The sequence below is a fragment of the Dermacentor albipictus genome, chromosome 1, assembly GCF_038994185.2.
Source record: "Dermacentor albipictus isolate Rhodes 1998 colony chromosome 1, USDA_Dalb.pri_finalv2, whole genome shotgun sequence".
Classification (NCBI taxonomy): Eukaryota; Metazoa; Arthropoda; class Arachnida; order Ixodida; family Ixodidae; genus Dermacentor; species Dermacentor albipictus.
The window spans coordinates 429,164,522-429,187,847 of NC_091821.1; the positions used below are offsets into that span (position 1 = coordinate 429,164,522).

Here is a 23,326-nt window from a genome sequence, read left to right on the forward strand (position 1 = left end):
CTCCTAGCCGCCTGCGGACTTCGTTGACGACGTGTGTCGCGACGGCGAAAACTGTCTGCCTCGCTTTCGTGGTGCTGACCATGGTCGCCCTGTCCATTTCGATATTCTCCATCATTGGTGACCTACCCGCCGCGACGCCTCGCAGCACAGAAGTCGGGGCCGAAGACTTCCCACTTCCCACCGCGATTTTTACTGACGAAGTGGACTTTTCTGTTATTCCCCAATCATCGCCCCCCGTTGAGGAAGAGTCGACAAGCGAGGCCCAAACCGACGCATCCACCTATCCCGTAGTAAGAACCTATTCGAAGGTTGACACCCAGCCGAGGTTCCATGAGGGGCGCGCAATGTGTCGTCGTTGCGATACGCGCGTAGCGGTCGAAACTGTCGACCTGGAAAAAAGGCGTCATGACGTCACAACGACCGAGTACGCCCACGGCGCTGGTCAAGATGAAGTCACGCAAAGTGCGGAAAGGGCCGCGCCAACCGGGCGTGACAGTCGAACTCTTCTACCTCTGAGGAAGCGTGGAATGAATTGATCGTTTGGGAGACGGTGCCCGCAATCTCATCTTGCTCAGACTGATTCACAGGCTCCAGAACATTCTTATGGATGCAGTTCGACTTCTTTCCTCAAGTGTAATAGCGTTGGCAGCGCACAGTGCGCTCATCAGCTCATGATTAAACCTTTGTTCAGGTTGTCAACTGTTTATGTGCACTTTCTTTATTCCATCTTGAGGACGCCCTCTTAGGTGCTTGTGAGAATTGAGTAATGTGAATGCCATTAAAAGTAAAAACACTTCAGTCCTTTCAAAAGTCAAAGGTCCAGTCCCCTTAATGTGCACCATAATCACTCGTGTCTTGAAACACGTCTAGCATGTCTGCGCTAAAGGAGTGGCTTCACCACATATTTTATCCCAAAGTACGCATATCAGTGGCTGCATGCACAAGCAGATGACGACTTCCGTACTTCGCTTATACACTTTACAGCTTTCTTTGACATATGGACACTTTTTTCTGGCAGAGAAGCAAAGCAAAGAAAACCGATCTGTGCTTGCTACGAGGAAGCCAACTTAGTCGCCTTCTTCCTTCAGTTGCTATAATTTAAAGAGCCGACGGCCATTGATGAATCGTGTACGGCCTTTTGTTCATATATTAAGTCGCCTGCAAATACTTACTCTCGCAGCTGCACGTGCTTGACTATCAGAAAGTGCTATAGGCTATCGAACGCGATTTGTCCTCCCTCTCGATCCCAAACATTACATGGTCAGTCCGAAGCGGATCGCACATCGGATCATACTAGAAAAATTTAGTCAATATGTTAATGGTGACAGGGGTATAACCAAACGGTAAAGTCGTCCAGAGTCATGGTTGAGGAATAATCTCTGTAGAGATACGAATGAACAGCAACGAACGCCAGATTGACAATTCCTTGGAAAACACACTAAAGAGAAAAGAAATATCCGAGCTGCACTGGTAAATCATCTTTCATCAATGCCAAAAAAAATCCACCTCTAGGAGAGGCTTGATAAGCCAGAAAGGACGCAGAAACAAGAGACAACGGGCCACGCCGGCTTGGAGCTGTCGCACCTGCTCGTCATGACGTCACGGGGTTTTGACAACGTCTGCTCACGCCTATAGTTAACGTTTCATCGGTAACTGTGCATTACATGTTATTATGAAAGCGCCGAGTACACAAATGAGCAAGTTTCGATATGTTTGACTGAGTTACAGTGGCCCAAACACAAGCGAATACTTTTAAATCAATGACGTCACACTCACGTAACGTCGCTGGGGTTTCGGCGCGCAATTGAAAAAAAATGAAATTTTGCTCTTAGTTTTCTCTTAATGATCAACATATTACTGCGAATTCGGTTAACCAGTGTTGAAAGAACACTTAACTGACCTAGTGTTTGTAATGTCCCTCTAAGCTATATTACTTCCTGTCGATTTTAGAAAATTACACAGTGGCAGCTGGGCTGGCTTACTCCTCGTGGATTGAAATCATGGTGAAACGAGTCAACGCAACTGTTGCTATCTTATGGTGCCTTTTTTTGGCAGTTTCAAGTTTGCTGATGAGGGAAATCAGTGCAACAAAAGACACCCACAACAGAAGGGGAGACGAAGACAAGCGTCTACCTTCCCGTTGTGTGTGCGCCTTTTGTTGAGCTAATTCCCCTCAGCGGTTAGCAGTACCAACGAGCTCAACAGTTAGTTGCATCTTAGTTGCAGGCTATGTTTTGCAAAACATTTTTATTCCTGTAGGCGCCAGTACAGTGGGGATGAATTTCAACACCAGTCACGCACAGATGAAGAACACAGCAGCAAAACTGTGAATGGCGAAATGAACTGTTTTTATTGGACGAATCTGTGCCTACTAAAGTGACATTCGGAGCACAAAGGTAGCGGCGAGCACAGTCGGGAATCGCCGAAAATCTGATTGGCGGGTCAAGCGCGTCGGCTTTTATACATCACCTGCCGAAGGTTCCAAAGTAATCGCCGGCGTCCGCGTGCTTTCCAGAGACTATTACACAATTCGTGTCACGCATGCAAACTGATTATACAAAGTTCTGCGAGAACATCTACAACAGATAGAATAAACGATAACATTCGAGTAAGTTCCAAATCAAGTTGGCTCGTTTTGCGCACAGCGATAACTTGAAGTTGTTAGCGGGTGAAATGCACTCCCCGAAAAAATTATGAATACCTAAGTGCACTTGTGCGCATGAAAACAAAAGGGGGGGGGGGGGGGCTGTATGTAGTGATGAGCCTGTCATGATCTGTACACGGATACATCGTTAAAGATCTATTTTTTTGGCACTTTTATAAGCCAAATCTTATGCATTAGGATTATTAATCCGAGTCTTGTGGACCGTGCGCGCCAATGGACAACGTCGAGAGCCCTATGAGCTGTGTATCACGCTGTCGGCGAATGCACATTCATTTGACGTCTTCATCACAAATAAATTCAATGACTCAAAGCCATGTTCCACAAGCTTTACAAAGCAAACGTAGCATCAAAGACACGGGCGCGAAACACCCTGCATATATTCCCTCAATGCATACGGCAGCAAAAAGAGCGAAAGAAATGGGACAGAGAAACGAGTGTTCTGCTTTGTTCCCACGAAGTCGCAAGCCAAAGCTCAAACAAAAAACAAGCCCCTCGGTTTCCCTTCTCTTTTCGTTCATTCGTAGCGAGTGTCTCGAGTGCTACCTAGTGGTCTTGATGCCACTAGGTAACATGCGAGGCTTTATTAGCCGCTTTATTAGTGACGCCATCGCGCAAGAAAACGGGTGTTCCACATCCTCCCACCAAACCGCTGAGTAGCGCTCCCAAGACAAGATCTAGTAAACCATAAATATCGAAAATAGTGGCCCGATTGATAGCTGTCGCCGTCGCACAATTGGTAGTGCAGCGCACGCATGATGCAGAGGTTGCGGGTTCGGTACCCACCATTTTCTACACTTCAATTACAACCACAGCTAATTTCCCCGATGCTTACCTCGACTGCTCTGTCTGCTGGCGTTGTGTGTGTGCATGTGTGTGTTACATCTTTCCATATGTGCACGTTTATTGTTTTTCCAAACAGTTTTCATTAAGTGCCCATGTGGTCTTCACCCGCCGCGGCGGCTTAGCAGATTTAGGGTGTTGCGCTGCTAACCACGAGGTCGCTGTATCGATTCCCAGTCACGGCGACCTCATTTTGATGAGGCTGAAATACGAAAACGCGCATGTCCCGTGCATTTGTGGCCCATAAAGTTATCCCGGTAGTCCAAATTAATCCGAAGTACCCTGCTCCGGTGCTCCTCATAATGAAATCGCAGTTTCGGTACGTAAACCCCCCCCCCCCCCCCCAATTCAATTCAATTCCACATTGTATTCCTTTCTTTCGTCTTATACCTCTTCTAGTCTGCCCTGTTGATATTGCATGCAGATCCAACGCACATGCTGGAAGCAATGGGAAGCGAAGAATTGTTTATTGGTAATGTCTATCTGATGTTGTACAAAGACGAATTTGGTTCGGTTCGGGTTGATTAGATTTATGCAGGAATCGTAGGCCGACATGCCTGTTCTGTAGGATTGCCCAAGACCGGGCGCTCACCCACTGACACATACTGAAAGGTTAAATCAAAGAAAATAAAGCAAGTTAAATTATCTGTTTAATATAATTCATCATTCCATTAATAGGTCTGTGTGCTTCAGAGATTCATGCGAGCAGACATTATATGTTTAGGTTTACGTAGCAATCTATGTTCTCTTACGCAAAACAAAAGTGGGTATACTTGGTCAGCATACAAGGGTTGTATAGGCACATTTGCTAGTAATTTCTTTCGGTGCCTAGGAGCACCTTATGACACTTGGCGTCCCAAGTTGGCAGTAAACGGCCAGACACTGACAAACGTGAAAGTGGGCAAGCTATTCAAAGCAAGTTGAAAAACTTACTGCCTCTTGGTTCCTACTCCTGTATGGTTCAGAACCAGACAGTGTTTGATAATAGTTAGCATAATAACCACCGCACCTTATATTCTGGAAAATGTGCCATAATTTCTGCTTATCAGCACAACCCCTCACGCCCTCCCAGCGTGACACTCTCGGACACAGAGTAAAAGCTCACAATTTGCATGGCATAACTTTCGGTGAAGGTTTGCGACCATATATGGCGTAATATGTTATGTATGCGCTGTGTGTTTCATAATACGCATATCAAGCTGTGGTTTGTGCAATCTACGACCATGTTATTAGCTATAATAGTTGGCTGCAGCTGTAGGGAAGCCTACGTTAGAAAAGATGACAGCCGGGTTCGGGTGTCAGTGCTAGGCAAGTTTATATATTAAACGGCGAGAATCTGGCTCCCATCGCTTGGAAAAGACAGAACGTGACGAACGCTATACTCATGCTTCTGTATTGTCGCATGCAATATCCCGTTCACACTTCTTATTCGCCCTGCATGCTGCGATTACTGGTCGTAATGCACATGTCCCGTGGTGCGATTCGTAGGCGATGAAGAAGAAGAATACACGCTACACTGGTTTCTTGCCAGCTCACATCGGGTCGAAAATGCCAGCTCACGATGCCGTTCACTCGGCAAATCGTTCCAACAGCGCTTACCAGACAGCCTTGGAGTATTCCCCGATGGTGGAGCAACATCGCACGACGCCGAGGCCGCTTCAGCACTGGAGAACGTCCCGGGGCAATGCCGGAACAGCATCTCCTCCAGCATCGAAAAGTCTGGAGATCCGCGGGCATTGGCGTGCGTCAAGAGCCACGCACCCGGCAAATTCATCGGAGCGAGCGGCGACGCCAGCGGCCGCAAGCACTGCCGTCGGCGTCGCCACGGAGATGGACCTGTGGGACAACCACTCGTGGCAGCGCTGCCTGATCCTCTACATAGTCGCGCTGACCGCCGTAGCGCTGGCGCTGATTGTCTTCATCACGAGCTCCGCGCTGGGGCACCAGGCGTTGGAGGAGACAACAAGACCGGCGGCCACCAGGATCCGTCCCCACGCCAGGATGACGGCTTCGAACGCGTCGGATGGGCTGCCGGATCCGATGGCTGACAAAATCAGTCGCGTTGCCCAGGTGCCGACTGTAGTCGCCACCTTGGTAGACCATGGAGGTTACGATGCGGAGGAAGACACCGTTACCGAAAACAAGAGCTCGGCAGCTTGACATAACTGCAAGGGGAAAGCATCGATCAACGTGTTGCGTCGTTTTATTTACTTTCGTTTTCGTCACGCTCTTTGTTTCGAATCTTCCTTTTTTTGTCATTTAGTTGTCCTTTGTCGTTCGTGCAGCTCATTGAATTCATGTGCATGCAACGTGCGGGCTGGCATCACGCAGATTATTGTATCCTAAGCCTCTACCAGAAGCTTGTCATGTAACTGTTTTGCAGTCGTCCCAAATGCAAGAACAAGAGCAGTTGGTGTTCGAGGATGGCGCTAGCGAGCCCTCGAGTCGGCCGTGCTTGTGTCGCTCAGACCGCCGCGAGTTCTCTCGCTATATAAAGAGGAAATTTTGAGCAATTAGACAAGAAAACTGGGCTGTTTAGTTGTGAGTGTCGTGATACAGAATTTGTGGGCACTAAAGTTAGACAGAACACTACGAGTTATGCAGTACAAAGGAATCCATTGAAGCTACAATCCGAATTGTGTCACTGACGACAGCTCGGGTGTGAGGTGCGGCTGGCTTTCAGCCGTCATTTTCCTATCAACGCAAACCCATTGTGAGCTAGTTCCCTGAATGTGGACGTTGAGTGCGGAAATTAGGGACGTTTCGTTCCCACGTCACTCTTAAATGTCAGCTAGTCCTACCTTGATCCGCACGTCCATTTGGCTCGCATCTGAGAATCTGCCTATGACCATTACAGGACATTTTCAGGGTGATTTCAGTATGTTCTCAGGATGTAGCAGGCTTCAGTTAAATTAACAGTAAATTAAAGATCAGTGTGCTTCCATATGCAATTATATAAATTGAAGTTACTGTTGCTATTCTGCTGCCATTGACGTCAGCTACACGTCGCAATGTATTGGGTGACAACGTGCATCTATTTTGCGATGACATTCACAAAAGCTGGAAAAAAATTATCCCAACCTCCGCTGAGTATTTTAAGCGTCACTCTTTCACTAACGTGCAAAAACTTAACGTGATGATTCTGCCGTAATATAGTCGTTGAAATAGGTCACAGAACGAAAGAACGTAACTCTTGTATGAGTACAAAATATTTTTAACAACTCGGAAAACACATGACAGTTAACAACGTAAAATATTTTTTTACGGCAGAGCTCATCTCCCGATGACTATCAGCATTAATGCGATTAGTATTCGAGCTATGTAATGTCATAGCATATTCCTGAAGTCAGGATTATTTACCATTTGTGGTGGTCTTTACGAGACTGCCGTCGCTTCGGCTATATGCCGCATACATCGGTATCATCCCACTCTGCTATGGTACTCGCTTGCCAAGGTCGTTTATGAGCATAGTGGGATGACCACTGGACAATGATGACGATGGTATAACGAATAAAAAATGAAGTCGATGGAAACACAAAGGTAGTGTGACGAGGACAGCACTGTCCCGTTTTTCCGTCTACCTGGGTGACTGCACAGTATGTGGTTGAGTCGATAGTGCATCGATCTGCTGTGCTGAGATAACGGGGATTTGGCCAACTTAGGTCACTGAGTATATGCCAATGTGTACATACGTGCCACTCTTCAACGAACCTCTTTCACGCCGACAGCCTGCCGGAACTACTGTCATGGCATAATGAGCCACCGAGCACTACGCATACTCTACCCAGTAGACTGTGAAACACAACAACAAACAGGCACATAATCACATGAAGCGATCACGCACAAGCTCGTATGGGTACCGGGTCACACGGGGGTGGCAGGGAACCAAGACGCGGACAGGATGGCTCGAGAGTACACTAATTACCGAGCGTCCAACGCTGACAGCCTTGAGGAACCCACGCCTGTACCTCGAGAGTACTCGGCCATTTTAGACAATTACAGAGGCAGCAGGAAACGGTACTCCCCGCCGCACAAGTCTCTTAGCAGGGAAGAAGCTGTGGCATTGAGACAACTACAAAGAGGGTCGTACCCTAACCTGAACGTGCTAAGTAAAATGCACCCCACATTATACAAGCACAAATGTCCATGGTGCAATGAGAAACCCACATTATACCACATAACATGGGCATGTCAACAAACTGACGTAGTGCTAATCATACCACACCCAAGTGCGGAACTATGGGAGGAACTGCTGTTCATCGACCGCTGCGAAGACCAGCTAGGTCTAGCGCGGCGTGCACGACGGACAGCAGAGGCCAGCGCAGCACTGGACTGAGGACAACCGACCATTGCGATAGAGGACCAATGAAGCAGCGGGTGAAGACATCCGGGGAAGGCACAAGGAGGAAGCCTCCCCTGAAGAATCCGCCCCAGCGCAGAAAAACACAATTACTGGCGCTCAGTTTTCACTCACTCACTCACTCACTCACTCACTCACTCACTCACTCACTCACTCACTCACTCACTCACTCACTCACTCACGCCGACATGAGCCACCGTACATGCGGGACTGGGTAGGCCCCGCTGTTCGAAGAAACTCTGACGCCAACTTGGAGCACGCGGTCTGTGCTGGCATTCAGTGAGCCTCTTTGATGCCTACTTTTGTAACTGTGTAGTGCCCATAGGTGTGCGCCGCTCTTCTATGAACGCCTTTGATGCCAGGTGCGCTAACTGTATGTGCCACTAAGATTGTGCCGATCAAACCGACGTCACAAGAGTTCATCGAGGACAGCAACCCGACGCATTAACAGGCTGCGCCCCAAATGCACTGGGTATGTGCCGCTCTTCAGTGAACATCTGACCAACTTGGGTCACTGTACTGAGTACGTATCACTGAGTGCGCGGCAAGCGAGGGAGCAATTCTCAGCGCTCGCAGGCACCAGCGCGCCCCGCTTCTCATCTCGGAGGCCGAGCGCGAACTTCTCGGCAGTGCCACTAGGGAGCGCAGCCGGTCCAGAAAGAAGTGCTTTGTTGTCCTATAACGTGTTTATCAGCGTTATTTGCATTTCGTATGCACACAAAATGCATGCACCATACATTTTGTATGCCACCCCAGGTATTGCTGCGGCGGCGCTAGGTGGCGCCTAGTGTTTTAAGGAACATGATTTTGTGCAGTGCGAAAGGACGAAGACGAGAAACACAGCACGAGCGCTGCTGTGTTTCTCGTCCAGAGCTCTTCCAGTGTTTCTCGTCTAAGTCTTAGTTCTTTCGGGCTGCAAGAATATTATGTTACCGTACCAACTCGCCCCACTTCCCATCCTATTACCCTTAAATAAACGCGAAAGAGTAATCCCCGCCTGCTCACCTCACACATTCACGCACAATTGGTTTCGACGGTGGGAATACGTTGTGTCGCTATATTGATTGAATGCTAAAGCATTACCGTCGACAGTCATCATGAGATTGGTCCTGCCGATCTCTTTTTTTTTACCTTTTCAAACTTTTTTTTTCATTCATTAACTGCACGTACAACCACACGCTTCTCGGCCCATCGCCCATAGTGGGTACGAGCCACGTTCAGAACGCACATCCTCATTATCATCAGCAGCAGCAGCAGCAGGATTGCACACTGTAGAACGGCCAGGCAAAGTAAACTCATCTCCGGCGAGAGGAAACCGCTGCCTCGGTCATGACCGTGCGCGAGAGCCTGGGCTACGGCCTTATGGGCTTCGGCCCGGCGCTGTCCATGTTCGCGCTGACCATCGCGCGGCAGCCGAGCCGAGTCGTGGTGCTGCTCGTGTCCTGCTTCAGCTGGCTGCTGTCGCTGCTGCTGTCGTCGATCGCCTGGTCGGTGCTCTCGCCACTGGGCCTGCCCCTGGTCGCGGCGATGGCTGTCGCCGTGCTCTTCCAGGAAGGCGCCCGACTCGCGACCCTCCACGCGCTGCGCAAGGTGGACCGCGCGCTCAAGCTGGCCGCGCTCGCCGGAGGCGTGCAGCTGGCTCGCAACAGGGCTGCGCTCGCCTACGCCTCCGGCCTGGGCTTCGGTATCGCCAGTGGTGCCTGCTCCCTGCTCAACGCGCTGGCAGACGTCGCCGTAGCGCGTATGCCTCGCGGTGCTCAGGGTTACGTGGCGAGGTACGTCTACAGCATGCTAGTTTGCACTTTTCTGATATCTAATTTAACATCCTCATATATATGCTCTATATATTCATCGTCATCATCATTACCGTAGTCCTCACCAGGAAGAAGCAGCGGTTGACGAAAGCAAAACACTATTTAATAAAGGAACTTAACCAGCTACAATAGACTGCGTGCACAAAGAATGACTTCACTTTAATCAAACTTGTCCAGCCTTCCTGCATTCGTCGCCGAATGCTGGCCTATCTACCTTGACCCCGGCGGGGCGCACGCCTCACGCAGGCGCACTTGCTGCAATCTCTAGAACCAGTCTCCATCTAGATCCTTCCTTGCGTTGACTGATAATGTCATGGCCCCGCTTGCTTCGAGAACGTGACAAGTCAGGCACCATCATCCACGTAGCCTCGTCACGGGGAGGCTACGTGGAGGCTACTATAGATTAACTCTTCCGGTCAGATGTCGACACCACCTCAGCGATTCCCACAGCTGCCCTTAATTTATATATCCTATTTAGCCTAATTACGGCGACTGCTTTACGGTCGCAACAACTCCCCACGCGTGCCCAAACTGCTACCGAGTCGTATGTCTCCTACATTCAGGACGTCCTAGCCCTCTGTAACAATATGGACACGCCCATGCCGGAGGCGGACAAGGTTGCACAAATTATCAAAGGCATCGTGGACGACGCATTCGACCTTCTGGTCTTTAGAAACTTATCGACAGCCGACGCCATCGTGAAGGAATGCCGCCGTTTAGAGCAGGCGAAGAATCGCCGTATATACAAGCAGTTTACACGGCTTCCAAATACTGCAGCGACCTCTTCGTGTACCGACCCCACCGAGCAATTTAACTCGCCACCACCAGGCGAAAACATGACCCGCATTGTACGCCGCGAACTCGAAGCAGCGTTTCCTGCCTCGCCTCAACAGACGTCTTGGAACAACACTGCCGAGACGATATCGCTGATCCAGTCCGTTGTTCGCCAGGAAATCGCTAACATGGGTCTTCCCAGCGCCTGCTCCTTGAGTTTCCCTGACACCCGACCTGCTCCTATGCCTCGGTCCTATCGCAGTCCACCTCACAGTGTCCGTTATCCCTACACTACCAGGAATCCATCGAAGTGGCATACGCCTGACGACAGACCAATCTGTTTCTGCTGCGGCCGCATCGGTCACGTTTCCCATTTGTGCCGGAGCCGTTGGCCATCCTCTCCTCCAAACACCTTTCGGAATACAGGTTCGCCTCGAAGTTCCTCACCCCGTTGCTTCTACGACGCCTCCGACGCCACTACGTCAACTCGCCGCTATGCTCGCTCGCCCTCGCCTCAACGTCGTCAGCCACGTCCGCCCCCGGCTTCACGGCTCGCCGTCGCCGACCTACCCAGGACAGTCCCAGCAGGAAAACCAGGCAATGCAGCACCTCGAGGTGTTGCTGCAATGTCGCATTCGCCGCAATATCCTCCTTTGACGCTGTTTACGAGAAATAACCTTCTTGACGTCCATGTTGATGGCACACCCGCTACAGCACTCATAGATACCGGAGCACACATATCGATTATGACCAGCCGCCTACGCCGCCATTTAATGAAAATTGTTACGCCTGCCATTACTCGGTTCGTACGAATTGCCGACGGTATATAGCACGGTGACCGTGGTCGGAATGTGTGCTGCACGTGTGAGTATTCTTGGCCGCCATACTGTCGTCCTTTTCACTGTGCTTGACCAATGCCCCCATGACCTCATACTAGGCCTAGACTTCCGCTCCGCCCATTCAGCGCTCATCGATTGTTCCTCAAGTACTGTGCGTCTTGACCTGCCTCTACTGGACGTTCCTCTGACACCACACGAAATTCACCTAAGACCGACTAATTTTTTTTTACGTTCCACCACAGGTCTTGACATACATCGAAATGTCACCTTCTACGCCAGTTAGCGATGGTGATTACAATTCCGTTCCCATAACTACCATCATTCTCACCCACAACGTTACTGTTTCGCATACAATAGTGAGGGTCACAGACAATCGCACGTATCTCCCTGTGGTGAATTTCGGGCTCGCTAAGCAAATTCTGCCCAAAGATATCACCCTGGCTACAATCACTGCTTTCGAAGTTGCGTTGAGACTTTTGCTGTCGACGCGTCCTGTGAGCCTTTCCGGTCTGCTAAATGCACATTAACGACATTAGGAAAATGATCGCACCGAATCTCAATCCTGCAGAGGCTGAACAGCTCTGCGGTTTATTGCTTTCCTACAAGGATATATTCGACCTGAACAACCAACCCTTAGGCCAGACACCACTTGTCAAACGTCGTATACATACAGGCGATAATCCACCCATCCATCGGCGACCCTACCGAGTATCAGCTTCGGAGCGTCACGTCATCAAAACGGAAATAGACAAGATGCTAGCGAAAGACATCACGGAGCCATCGTCAAGTCCCTGGGCGTCCCCTGTCGTGCTGGTCAAAAAGAAGGACGGTTCACGGAGATTCTGCGTCGATTACCACCACCTCAATCGCATAACGAAGAGGGACGTCTATACCCACTACCTCGTGTCGATGACGCCCTCGATTGCCAATACGGGGCACAGTATTTTTCTTCCATCGACCTGCGGTCCGGATATTGGCAAATCGCTGTCGATGATCTAGATCGTGAAAAGACCGCCTTTATAACGCCTGATGGTCTTTACCAACTCAAAGTTATGCATTTTGGGCTATGCAATGCTCCGGCTACCTTTGAGCATATATGATGGACTCACTACTCCAAGGATTCAAGTGGTCGACTTGTCTGTGGTACCTATGTTATTGTATTCTCGCCCTCATTCAGCACACACATTGAGCGCCTTTCAGGTGTACTTGCCGTTTTTCGCAAGGCCGATTTACAGCCCAACTCCAAGGAATGTAACTTTGGCCACCGTGAGATCACTGCTCTTAGACATGTCGTCAATGCGACTGGCATCCGACCGGACCCAGAGAAGATTCGCACCATCAAAGAGTTCCCCGTTCCATGGTCCGCAGAAGATGTCCGAAGTTTCGTGGGACAGTTTAAATGAGTTTTATTAGTATGTGTAGCTGTTTTTCTTACTCCATCAAAACATCTTCCTCCCTTTTTATGTCTAAAAGATTACTATATTAATATAGAGAGGGGCGAATATCACCTTTATCGAATATCCAATCGAATATAGAATAGTAAAACACGGACGCATATATCTACAGCAGGAATGTTTATTTCGGTTTGTTATGTACCACGCTTGTATTGACTAGTGAAAAAAAAGCGACTATCGCGGACATTTAGTGTTAAACACATCATTAATTGTCGACGAACTAACTGCGCGTATAGCTTCCTAACATCTCTGGAGCATTCATATTTAAAACTGCGCCAAAAAACACGGACAAGGGAGGACACGGGACAGCGCTCGTGCTGTGTCCTCCCTTGTCCGTGTTTTTTGGCGCTGTTTTAAATATGAATGATCCGTACCAACTAGCTCGCACCCAAACCCTTTTGAATCTCTGGAGCTTGATGGCAAACAGGGTTCTTAAGAACGAATGGAAGCTGTGCGACTCACTTCGCAAGAACGCAAAATAAATATTTGTCGAAAAAGACCAAAGTTGTATAAGAAGAAAAAAAAGTGCTGAAAGACTTGTCTGCCATAGACGCATGAAAAAGGGCCCGTTGCAAGAAAAGCAACACCGGCTATAGACTGAAAGACAAAACTGTTACCATACTAAACTACAAGAACACACTAAAATTCAGGCAACAAGCAAGATTCTCATGCTTCCACGGCGAAACCGAAAACAACGCTTGAATCGCCCATTTTGTTTCTGCATTGCAGTGAAAGTTTTTGCTATTTTACTTCTGATAATTTGCTACACTTCATTTATTAGAAGGAGAACAGTAAACCAGTGGTCGGCCACCGGCCAGTTCCGCTTCGGACCACAACTCTAGACGGTCATGTCGAATGCGCTGTCGTCGCCGCTAATTTAATTGTGGCTCTTAGAAATTAAGGCATCGGAAGAAAGCTAATGCGCGATATGCAAGAAAGACGACTACTCTCGAAGACGCGGATATTGATTGTGTAAGGCGGGCAGCTTGCAAAGAGTGCGCGCAGGACTCTTTCCTTCTTTCCAAACTTTTTCTTCCTTAACTCCTGCTTTCAACTGTTCCTCTTTTCCTCTTTCCAGCGCTCCCGACTCGTTCTTCCTTACGTCGGCGCTGACCACGGGCGCCCTGACGGTGCTTCACAGCTTGTGGAGCGTGGTCGCCTTCCAAGCGCTGTGCTTTCAGAGCACTGCGCTCGTCGCCTTCGCGCCGGCCGCACACCTGTTCGCCTCGGGTGCCACACTGCTGTATTCGCGCGGGCAACTGGCCGTCCCGCTGGCCGCCATCGCGGGCCTGCTGTTCCTGACGGCTGCCGCGGCCTTCGTGGTGACCGGCGGCCGGACGGCACACACGTGGTGCCGGCAACTGGAACTAGCACGCGACGAAGGCTCGCTCGAGGGCTCCGAGGGCGAATGAGGGCGGCGGAATAATGACGTAGAGAAGGGGGGAACCAAGGCAGACACGATTACCTGCACGTTCCTGCAAGCGTGCTCTCTTCGTTCTGCTGGCAGTCGAGATGCCTCCTTCACGACCTGCTTTGGGAATTCCAGCACCTTCCAAATTATTCGAATTTCGCAGTAAACGTTTTTACGGGTTCGCGTGTGTGCGCGCGTCGAGGGGTGGGCAGATGTGTGCCCTCATTTTTTTTTTTTCTTCCGTCTCTCACACTTCAATGCGAACACCGTTCTCACCTCACCCTCGTCCGCACCTTGTAAAACATGCATGTCCTCTGTCACCCTCAATGCGCGGTTTTCATCCCACTCTCACTCACCTTCATATAGCAAGAATATGCCGTCTGCCCACACAGTAAGATGTCTGCGTGTATATAACGTTGACTTGCTTCGCGAGTGACTAACCGCATGCGTTGACACTGCTAAACGATAAGCATAACTGTTCTTTTTTTTTTCTACAAGCCCGCTATGCACCGTCTGCGTTCATCCCTTACCCAGGGTATAGAAAGCCGATTAGCAGCAGGGCAACTTTGCCGTAATAATACGCACGAGTTGCTTATTGTACAATTGTGAAAAAGCTCTACTACGTTTCGCTGGCAAACGCGCAAGGGCGAACAGTCATACTATAGCCAGGTGTTTCACGTCGTGCAGGCATAAAGATTGACATAAATATGCATATAGCTTGTAATGCTCAAACATGAAAATGAGGGTGTCCTTTCCATAATTTGCGTAGCTCGCGGTCAGTATGAGGCGAAACTATATAGCCTCCGATAGTGCGCCCTGACAAGTTTTGCTTCACCCGTCCCGATAGGCGCGTACCACTGCAAGATATACCTACAGATATACTCGCGCTGTTAACCAAAGCTCTGAGTAGTCTGTGGATTATGCTGTGATATCCTCGAGCACGAGGGCATAGATGACGATATCGTTGAACTGTTGAGGGAGATTCATAGGGACAACCGAGTACCAATCGAATGGGAAGGCCTGAAACGCAATGAAGTTGTGGAAATTCACCGAGGATTTAACTAGGGATGTATTTTCTCGCCATTGTTGTTCGCGCTCTATTTTAAGGGCATTGAAAGACGACTGGAGAGCAGTGATTTATGTTGTGCTCTATCTTACATCCGTATAATGGGCAAAAGGTGCAACAGAAAGCCGCTGGGCTGATACATGCATACGACATATAGCGCTACTAGCGGTCAATGCAAGGGATTCACAGAGACTTGCGAATATAAGTGACAATGCGGCGACGAATTTAGGCCATAAGTTTAGCACAGAGAAATCGTAAATTATATTTAATGAAGAGTCAAATAATTATGTGGTATTGATTCAACAGGAAGTCATATACCCAGAGTCATGCAATATACATACCTGGGTGTATACATAAACGAAGGAAAGATCTACTCAAGCACCCACCAAGACAACCTAAAAATGAAAGGGAAGCGAAATTCTTTAGGACTTCAGTGAATATGAGCTGGTGTGAGGAATCCGCGAAGGAGCCATTATTGGCGCCAGCGCTCATGTTCGCAAATGCAATTATGTGCTATAATTCAGAAATCTTGTCGTGGTCGAACATTAACGAGAGGGTAGCGGGCCGACTGCCTTTGGGAGCTCACGTTAAAACCACAAGAGAGACAATGCAAGATGACATAAGTTGGGCATAAGCGCAGATAAATATTGGTTTTGAAGAGAGGCCAAGCAAGATCGATAAAAAGAAATGGCTGGTTAAAGTGCACGAATATCTGTACCTGAAAACAGTGGACACGGAATGGAGGAAGAGGTCAAGAAAGTTGGCAACCAAGTACAGGGTAATTGAATGTGTAAATAGACAAGCAGGAATCGTTAAAAAGAACGTGAGAGAAACAGATACCGCCAATTGGGTGCAAAGGTTGGAAACAAAAATCACGAGTCATTCCACTCTGTGAGGTTGGGTGACAGCAGCGAAGCTGTTTAGCACACGACAGAAAGGTGACAGAATTCTGAACAAAAGTATGAGCCCACTTACTGTTCTGATCGGTGGTCGTCATGACGATATGTACGCACACAAATTTTTGTATAACCTATGTTATTATTATATTAATTCCATCATATTCGCGTATAGTCCGGACTCCCGAAGAGCAACGCGCCTACGAAGAGCGACGCCAGGAGAAAAGACGAGAAGGCAACCCCTGTCCTGAGAAACAAAGGGAAACTAGACACGCGTGACGTTTCGACGGTACCACCACAACGGGAGAGTGGAAGGAAAGGAAACTAGATACGCAAGTGCTTGAAACGCCGACAAAGAGGGCGGTGCGAACGTACACACGGCCGACGCGGGTCGGCCGTGTCTACGTTCTTGCCCTTCTTGCCCTTGTGCCTGTGTCCCGTTTGGATCCCAGCTGTGACAAGGGTAGTTCATGGGCGTGTTACACAAGTCCCGGAGCCAACTACTCCACAGGGGTACGTGTCATTGCACTTGGACCATTCCTGCACTATCACCAGGACCGGCCCACAGTTTTGCTTACAGAGTTGGTGGGGGGGGGGGGGGGGTAAAATGACGGAACGCTAGCCATAACCAGTTTCGCTGTAGAAGGACCCTCGATATTTACAACTACAAGAAAGAAATCAGGAGGGAAAGTCTGTATGATAAGGCAAGGGGGAGTTCCCTGCTATTTGAAGCCCGAGCTAGTTGCCTGAGGACAAAAACATACCGGAGCACAGGATGAGGCATGTGCGTGCTGCAAATAAATTCCGGAAAGGACTCGGCATATCGTAATGGAATGCCAAGATATTCACCCAGAGAGACACGTAGGGAATGTGCACATTCCAGAAGCGTTGGGATCTATTCAAAGAAGATGGAAGGATTAACTGGCAAGCAGCCGAAATCAATAAGGGACGACTAGAGTATTGGTGAAAAAAATAAAAAAAGAACGGAAGCGATTTATAGAACGAGGGTCATTGTCATTAAACACGTAGGTACAACATAGTGGAAGAGGTTTTAAAGGGGAAGTTAAAGATCGAGATCAGATATGCAAAAGGCTAGACAGCGATAGATCTAATAAAGCCCCATTTAAAAGAGGGGTCGCCAATAAACGTCTTGGTCGTTATATAGCGCCCGAGGAGGTGGCCGTAGAAGCAGATCTCAATGTGGGCATTACCTCGCTTTTCAGGTGTTGATGAAGATTTTCGCAGGATATATCCCAGACAATTTATCAGCTCTGCCCCGAACATATTGCCGTTTCGACCGTTTAGTCCTTCTGTGCCTTTATTTTTGCCTGTACCTTTTTATATCCTTATCCATTGATTTTGTATCATCTGCAGTATGCACTTACGTCTATTAGCGTTTTTATTGGCGGCGACGCGCTGTCAAAATCGCCATTACTACCACTACTCTAAAGCAATAAAGCATTGCATACCCCAGCTGAGCAGTTGCAGTGGTGGTTTTAAACAGCTTCGCCGGACGTCCGCTTTCGCAGGGCCGGGATGGCGAGACAATTTCTTTTTTTTTTTAGTTTAGGAGACTGGAGATGTGTGCAAAGTTTACTAATTAATGTATTCATGGGTTCGCAAATGACTCATTGCGTCCTTATGCCTGTTTTTCCAAGAGTGGTACATGTGTGCATCTTGTTACAATGCTTTTTAGATAACCCGACTCGTATTTATTATGACCATTGCTTCCTTGGTTACTAAAACGCAGCTTCCTGTGCATTTCAGTTCATTTCCAGGTTTATACAAGTTTCTAATTATGAGGCTTGCACATTCATTTCTCGTGTACTGGAGTACTAAGGTTATCTTAATTATGTAGCATTACTCAGTCTCGTCGTACTTTGCATTAAAGTGGTGCTCACTTGTTACACAGACTTCCTTGTTTGGGTATTCGATATGCTATTTTTCACTTGATTGTTTTTGTTAGTTTTATGGTTCTTTTAATTCTCACACCAGTATTATATTCGATGTATCCTAAAACCAATATTTCAAATTTTCACACGTTTCTATTATGTGGTTTTTATCACAGGATCGATTTTTGATGGTTTGTGTCGTTATTGCTTTTTGTGTTCTTTTCAAGCTTCTAGATTACTGGTAACATTGCTTGGAGAAAGCTACCAGATGCGAATAAAACTCGCATTTTCATTCTGCTTCTTGCAGTTGCTGTGATATCAAATTCTAAATAACTCTAGTCTGTTCACCTGATAGCATGTGCTCTTTTACTATGCAAAATAAGAAACTAGCACACTCCGTGTTCTTGCTGTTCATCATTTTACGTGTACTTACGAATTTCGTTTATGTATGTTCTAGTTATCGTTGATGAATTTCTAGTTCACTAAGAATTATTTCTGGGAGGTTAAGTCATTCTTGATGCGCTTTAATTCGACTTACTTCATATTTCTCATCTGTTGCTCCAACCTTGCATAAATATTATTTTTTCAATAAAGTGTTGCTTTGTGATATGCTCATTTCATGCGCTCTTGGCACACAAGCCCTGGTCTGGCCGACTGTCAAGACGCGCCCGTTTCTTAGTGGTATGTCACTTCCATTTTTGTTGTAAACATCGTTGCTGCACACCAAAGGCGGTATTCCGGATTCATTTTCGTGAACATGTTTCCTTTCATGCGACTTGGTCGCGGATGCGTCGGCCTCTACAGGTAACATGCTTGGCACTGCGCCCGGAGCTCAGTTGCATTAGACACCGATGCTTCGACTAATCTGGAATCCACGAAAACGAGCTTCATCATCATCATCATCATCATCATCATCATCATCATTATCAGCCTAGTTACGCCCACTGCAGGGCAAAGGCCTCTCCCATACTTCTCCAACTACCCCGGTCATGTACTAATTGTGGCCATGTTGTCCCTGCTAACGTCTTAATGTCATCCGCCCTCCTAACTTTCTGCCGCCCCCTGCTACGCGCCCCTTCCCTTGGAATCCAGTCCGTAACCTTTAATGACCATCGGTTATCTTCCCTCCTCATTACATGTCCGGCCCATGCCCATTTCTTTTTCTTGATTTCAACCAAGATGTCATTTACCCGCGTTTGTTGCCTCACCCAATCTGCTCTTTTCTTATCCCTTAACGTTACACCCATCATTCTTCTTTCCATAGCTCGTTGCGTCGTCCTCAATTTCAGCAGAACCCTTTTCGTAAGCCTCCAGGTTTCTGCCCCATATGTGAGTACTGGTAACACACAGCTGTTATACGCTTTCCTTTTGATGGATAGTGGCAACCTGCTGTTCATGATTTGAGAATGCCTGCCAAACACACCCCAGCCCATTCTTATTCTTCTGGTTATTTCAGTCTCATGATCCGGATCCGTGGTCAGTACCTGCCCTAAGTAGATGTATTCCCTTACCACTTCCAGTGCCTCGCTACCTATCGTAAACTGCTGTTCTCTTCCGAGACTGTTAAACATTACTTTAGTTTTCTGCAGATTAATTTTCAGACCCACCCTTCTGCTTTGCCTCTCCAGGTCAGTGAGCATGCATTGCAATTGGTCTCCTGAGTTACTAAGCAAGGCAATATCATCAGCGAATCGCAAGTTGCTAAGGTATTCTCCATCAACTTTTATCCCCAATTCTTCCCACTCCAGGTCTCTGAATACCTCCTGTAAACATGCTGTGAATAGCATTGGAGAGATCGTATCTCCTTGCCTGACGCCTTTCTTTATTGGGATTTTGTTGCTTTCTTTGTGGAGGACTATGGTGGCTGTGGAGCCGCTATAGATATCTTCCAGTATTTTTACATATGGCTCATCTACACCCTGATTCCGTAATGCCTCCATGACTGCTGAGGTTTCGACTGAATCAAACGCTTTCTCGTAATCAATGAAAGCTATATATAAGGGTTGGTTATATTCTGCACATTTCTCTATCCCTTGATTGATAGTGTGAATATGGTCTATTGTTGAGTAGCCTTTACGGAATCCTGCCTGGTCCTTTGGTCCACAGAAGTCTAAGGTGTTTCTGATTCTATTTGCGATTACCTTAGTAAATAATTTGTAGGCAACGGACAGTAAGCTGATCGGTCTATAATTTTTCAAGTCTTTGGCGTTCCCTTTCTTATGGATTAGGATTATGTCAGCGTTCTTCCAAGATTCCGGTACGCTCGAGGTTATGAGGCATTGCGTATACAGGGTGGCCAGTTTCTCTAGAACAATCTGACCACCATCCTTCAACAAATCTGCTGTTACCTGATCCTCCCCAGCTGCCTTCCCCCTTGGCATAGCTCGTAAGGCTTTCTTTACTTCTTCTAGCTTTACCTGTGTGATTTCGAATTCCTCTAGACTATTTTCCCTTCCATAATCGTCGTGGGTGCCACTGGTACTGTATAAATCTCCATAGAACTCCTCAGCCACTTGAACTATCTCATCCATATTAGTAACGATATTGCCAGCTTTGTCTCTTAACGCACACATCTGATTCTTGCCTATTCCTAGTTTCTTCTTCACTGTTTTTAGGCTTCCTCCGTTCCTGAGAGCCTGTTCAATTCTATCCATATTATAGTTCCTGATGTCCGCTGTCTTACGCTTGTTGATTAACTTCGAAAGTTCTGCCAGTTCTATTCTAGCTCTAGGGTTAGAGGCTTTCATACATTGGCGTTTCTTGATCAGATCTTTCGTCTCCTGCGATAGCTTACTGGTTTCCTGTCTAACGGCGTTACCACCGACTTCTATTGCGCACTCCTTAATGATGCCCATGAGATTGTCGTTCATTGCTTCAACACTAAGGTCCTCTTCCTGAGTTAAAGCCGAATACCTCTTCTGTAGCTTGATCCGGAATTCCTCAAGTTTCCCTCTTACCGCTAACTCATTGATTGGCTTCTTGTGTACCAGTTTCTTCCGTTCCCTCCTCAAGTCTAGGCTAATTCCAGTTCTTACCACCCTATGGTCACTGCAGCGTACCTTGCCGAGCACGTACGTCTACATCTTGTATGATGCCAGGGTTCGCGCAGAGTATGAAGTCGATTTCATTTCCAGTCTCACCATTCGGGCTCCTCCACGTCCACTTTCGGCTAAGCCGCTTGCGGAAAAAGGTATTCATTATCCGCATATTATTCTGTTCTGCAAACTCTACTAATAACTCTCCTCTGCTATTCCTAGAGCCTATGCCATATTCCCTCGCTTACTTGTCTCCAGACTGCTTCTTGTCTACCCTGGCGTTGAAGTCGCCCATCAGTATAGTGTATTTTGTTTTGACTTTACCTAACATCGCCGATTCCACGTCTTCATAAAAGCTTTCGACTTCCTGGTCATCATGACTGCATGTAGGGGCATAGACTTGTACCATCTTCAATTTGTACATCTTATTAAGTTTCACAAGACCTGCCACCCTCTCGTTAATGCTATAGAATTCCTGTATGTTACCAGCTATTTCCTTATTAATCAGAAATCCGACTCCTAGTTCTCGTCTCTCCGCTAAGCACAGGTAGCACAGTACGTGCCCGCTTTTTAGCACTGTATATGCTTCTTTTGTCCTCCTAACCTCACTGAGCCGTATTATATCCCATTTACTACCCTCTAATTCCTCCAATAACACTGCTAGACTCGGCTCACTAGATGACGTTCTAACGTTAAACGTTGCCAGGTTCAGATTCCAATGGCGGCCTGTCCGGCTTCAGATTCAGATTATTCAGAGCTTCAGATTATCGTAAACCTTTCGGGACTACTTCTAGACCAGCTTTTTGATAGCGTCTTAAAAGCGTTTAGAAATCACATATGAAGAGCCCTGGCAAAGGAATTATTTGTCTTTCCCAATCCTATCTCAATACAAGTTTTTCGAATACATGTACGTTTTGAACAGCTATTCTAGATCGTCTGAAAAAGTCATTAAGCCGGACATTAGCAGACATATACGACGTTTCTTCAACAACGAAATTGTCCTACTCGTGTCTTCTTTAAGCCGTTTTTATCGTCTCGGATAAACACTATAAAAACAACATGTATCCCTTTTGTGCTGCCGCTCATAATCCGATTGTGGTTTTGACACGTTCAGTCCCATAATTCAAGTTCTTACTTCTGCCCACACTTCTGCCCCGATGCGATGTGCCGTGTGAGGCAATGACAATAGCAACCTTCTCGGAGCTTATGAACAATGGCTAACAACACCTCAAGCAACCGTGTCTCGCTGTGTGTTCTGTGCACTACGAAGACAAACAGCAGTGGTGCACGCAAGGTAACATTTATCATCAACTCACCACTCTCGCACTGCACTAAACGTGCCGAAGAAATGAAACATTCGACGTCAACATCTACGCTAATTATCGTCAGTCAAAGCAAACAGCACAGAAAGATTCCCTTACGTCGATTTCCACAATGCGTGGTAGCTGCATAATTTTTCTCAAACGCTCCCTTTTCAACAGAAGCCTGCTGCTCACTCGTTTCTATAGACGCTTTATTATAGATTCCCATACGCAGCTGCTATTGGCCAATAACCGACATCAATATAGAAGAGTGTTTAGATCAGGACGTTTCTTCCTACTGTTAGTATGTATATTTACTGACGCAGTTTAATAAACAGGCTAATAAGGATCCATGGTCTTCTTCCTCCCTCCTGAGGGCACGAGTGTTACTTCTCCCCTTGGGCGTCCGAGACGCACTGCCAGAGACGGCTTACGCAAGTGAGGAATACTGCCGCCAAGGATAGCGGTGTTAGGTTCGCTGGAGGCTTCGGATGGATCGAAACAGACGGGTTCCAGAAAGAAAGTCCCCAGAAATAATGTCTCCGGGAAATATGTCCCCGGAAAAAATGTCCCCATTCGCGATGTAGGAACAAACGTCCCCAGACGGGGGCCCTAGCTCCAATGTTGCTTTAACGTCCCGCCTTCAATCCCCACATTCTTTATTTCTCATAGCGAAAAATAATAATAATAATACCAAGAATCCCCGCAAGGATTGCAGTTTGTAGAAATGAAACGCGCAAAAATATATCTTGTATATATATATATCTTAATATATAACTGTACCGCGGACTTTTGAAGAGTGAAATGCTCAGACTCCATACACTCTGTCCATGTCTGTTGCACACTTCACCGCATCCGCCGGTGAAAAGACTCTTCAACAACAGCAGACGCTCCCGGGGTATCAAGTACGACGCCATTTTGAAATGGTCGCATGACGACGATTTTGTTTGCTTCTGTGATTGGCCGGCGGAGTAACAAC

At 47.5% G+C, this 23,326-nt stretch overlaps 2 protein-coding genes across 2 annotated transcripts in view; one reads left to right on the forward strand and one right to left on the reverse strand.

The window, feature by feature from the left end:
* The window catches only part of LOC135897779 (uncharacterized), a 73,223-nt gene that overhangs the window by 47,588 nt on the left and 2,309 nt on the right, over positions 1-23,326 (reverse strand). The gene's annotated exons all lie outside the window — the stretch shown is intronic.
* On the forward strand, positions 9,105-14,338 carry LOC135896727 (gamma-secretase subunit Aph-1-like). The gene is made up of 2 exons (XM_065425224.1): positions 9,105-9,640; positions 13,825-14,338. The coding sequence occupies exons 1-2, from the start codon at positions 9,195-9,197 to the stop codon at positions 14,156-14,158; spliced, it is 780 nt and encodes a 259-aa protein (XP_065281296.1). The 5' UTR covers positions 9,105-9,194; the 3' UTR covers positions 14,159-14,338.

What these genes read in the sequence shown, in the direction of transcription:
- LOC135896727 (XM_065425224.1), top strand. Translation starts at nt 9,195, where the DNA reads ATGACCGTGCGCGAGAGCCTGGGCTACGGCCTTATGGGCTTCGGCCCG. An exon ending in GCTCAGGGTTACGTGGCGAG is followed by an intron (nt 9,641 to 13,824) that starts GTACGTCTACAG and finishes TCCTCTTTCCAG; the next exon opens with CGCTCCCGACTCGTTCTTCC.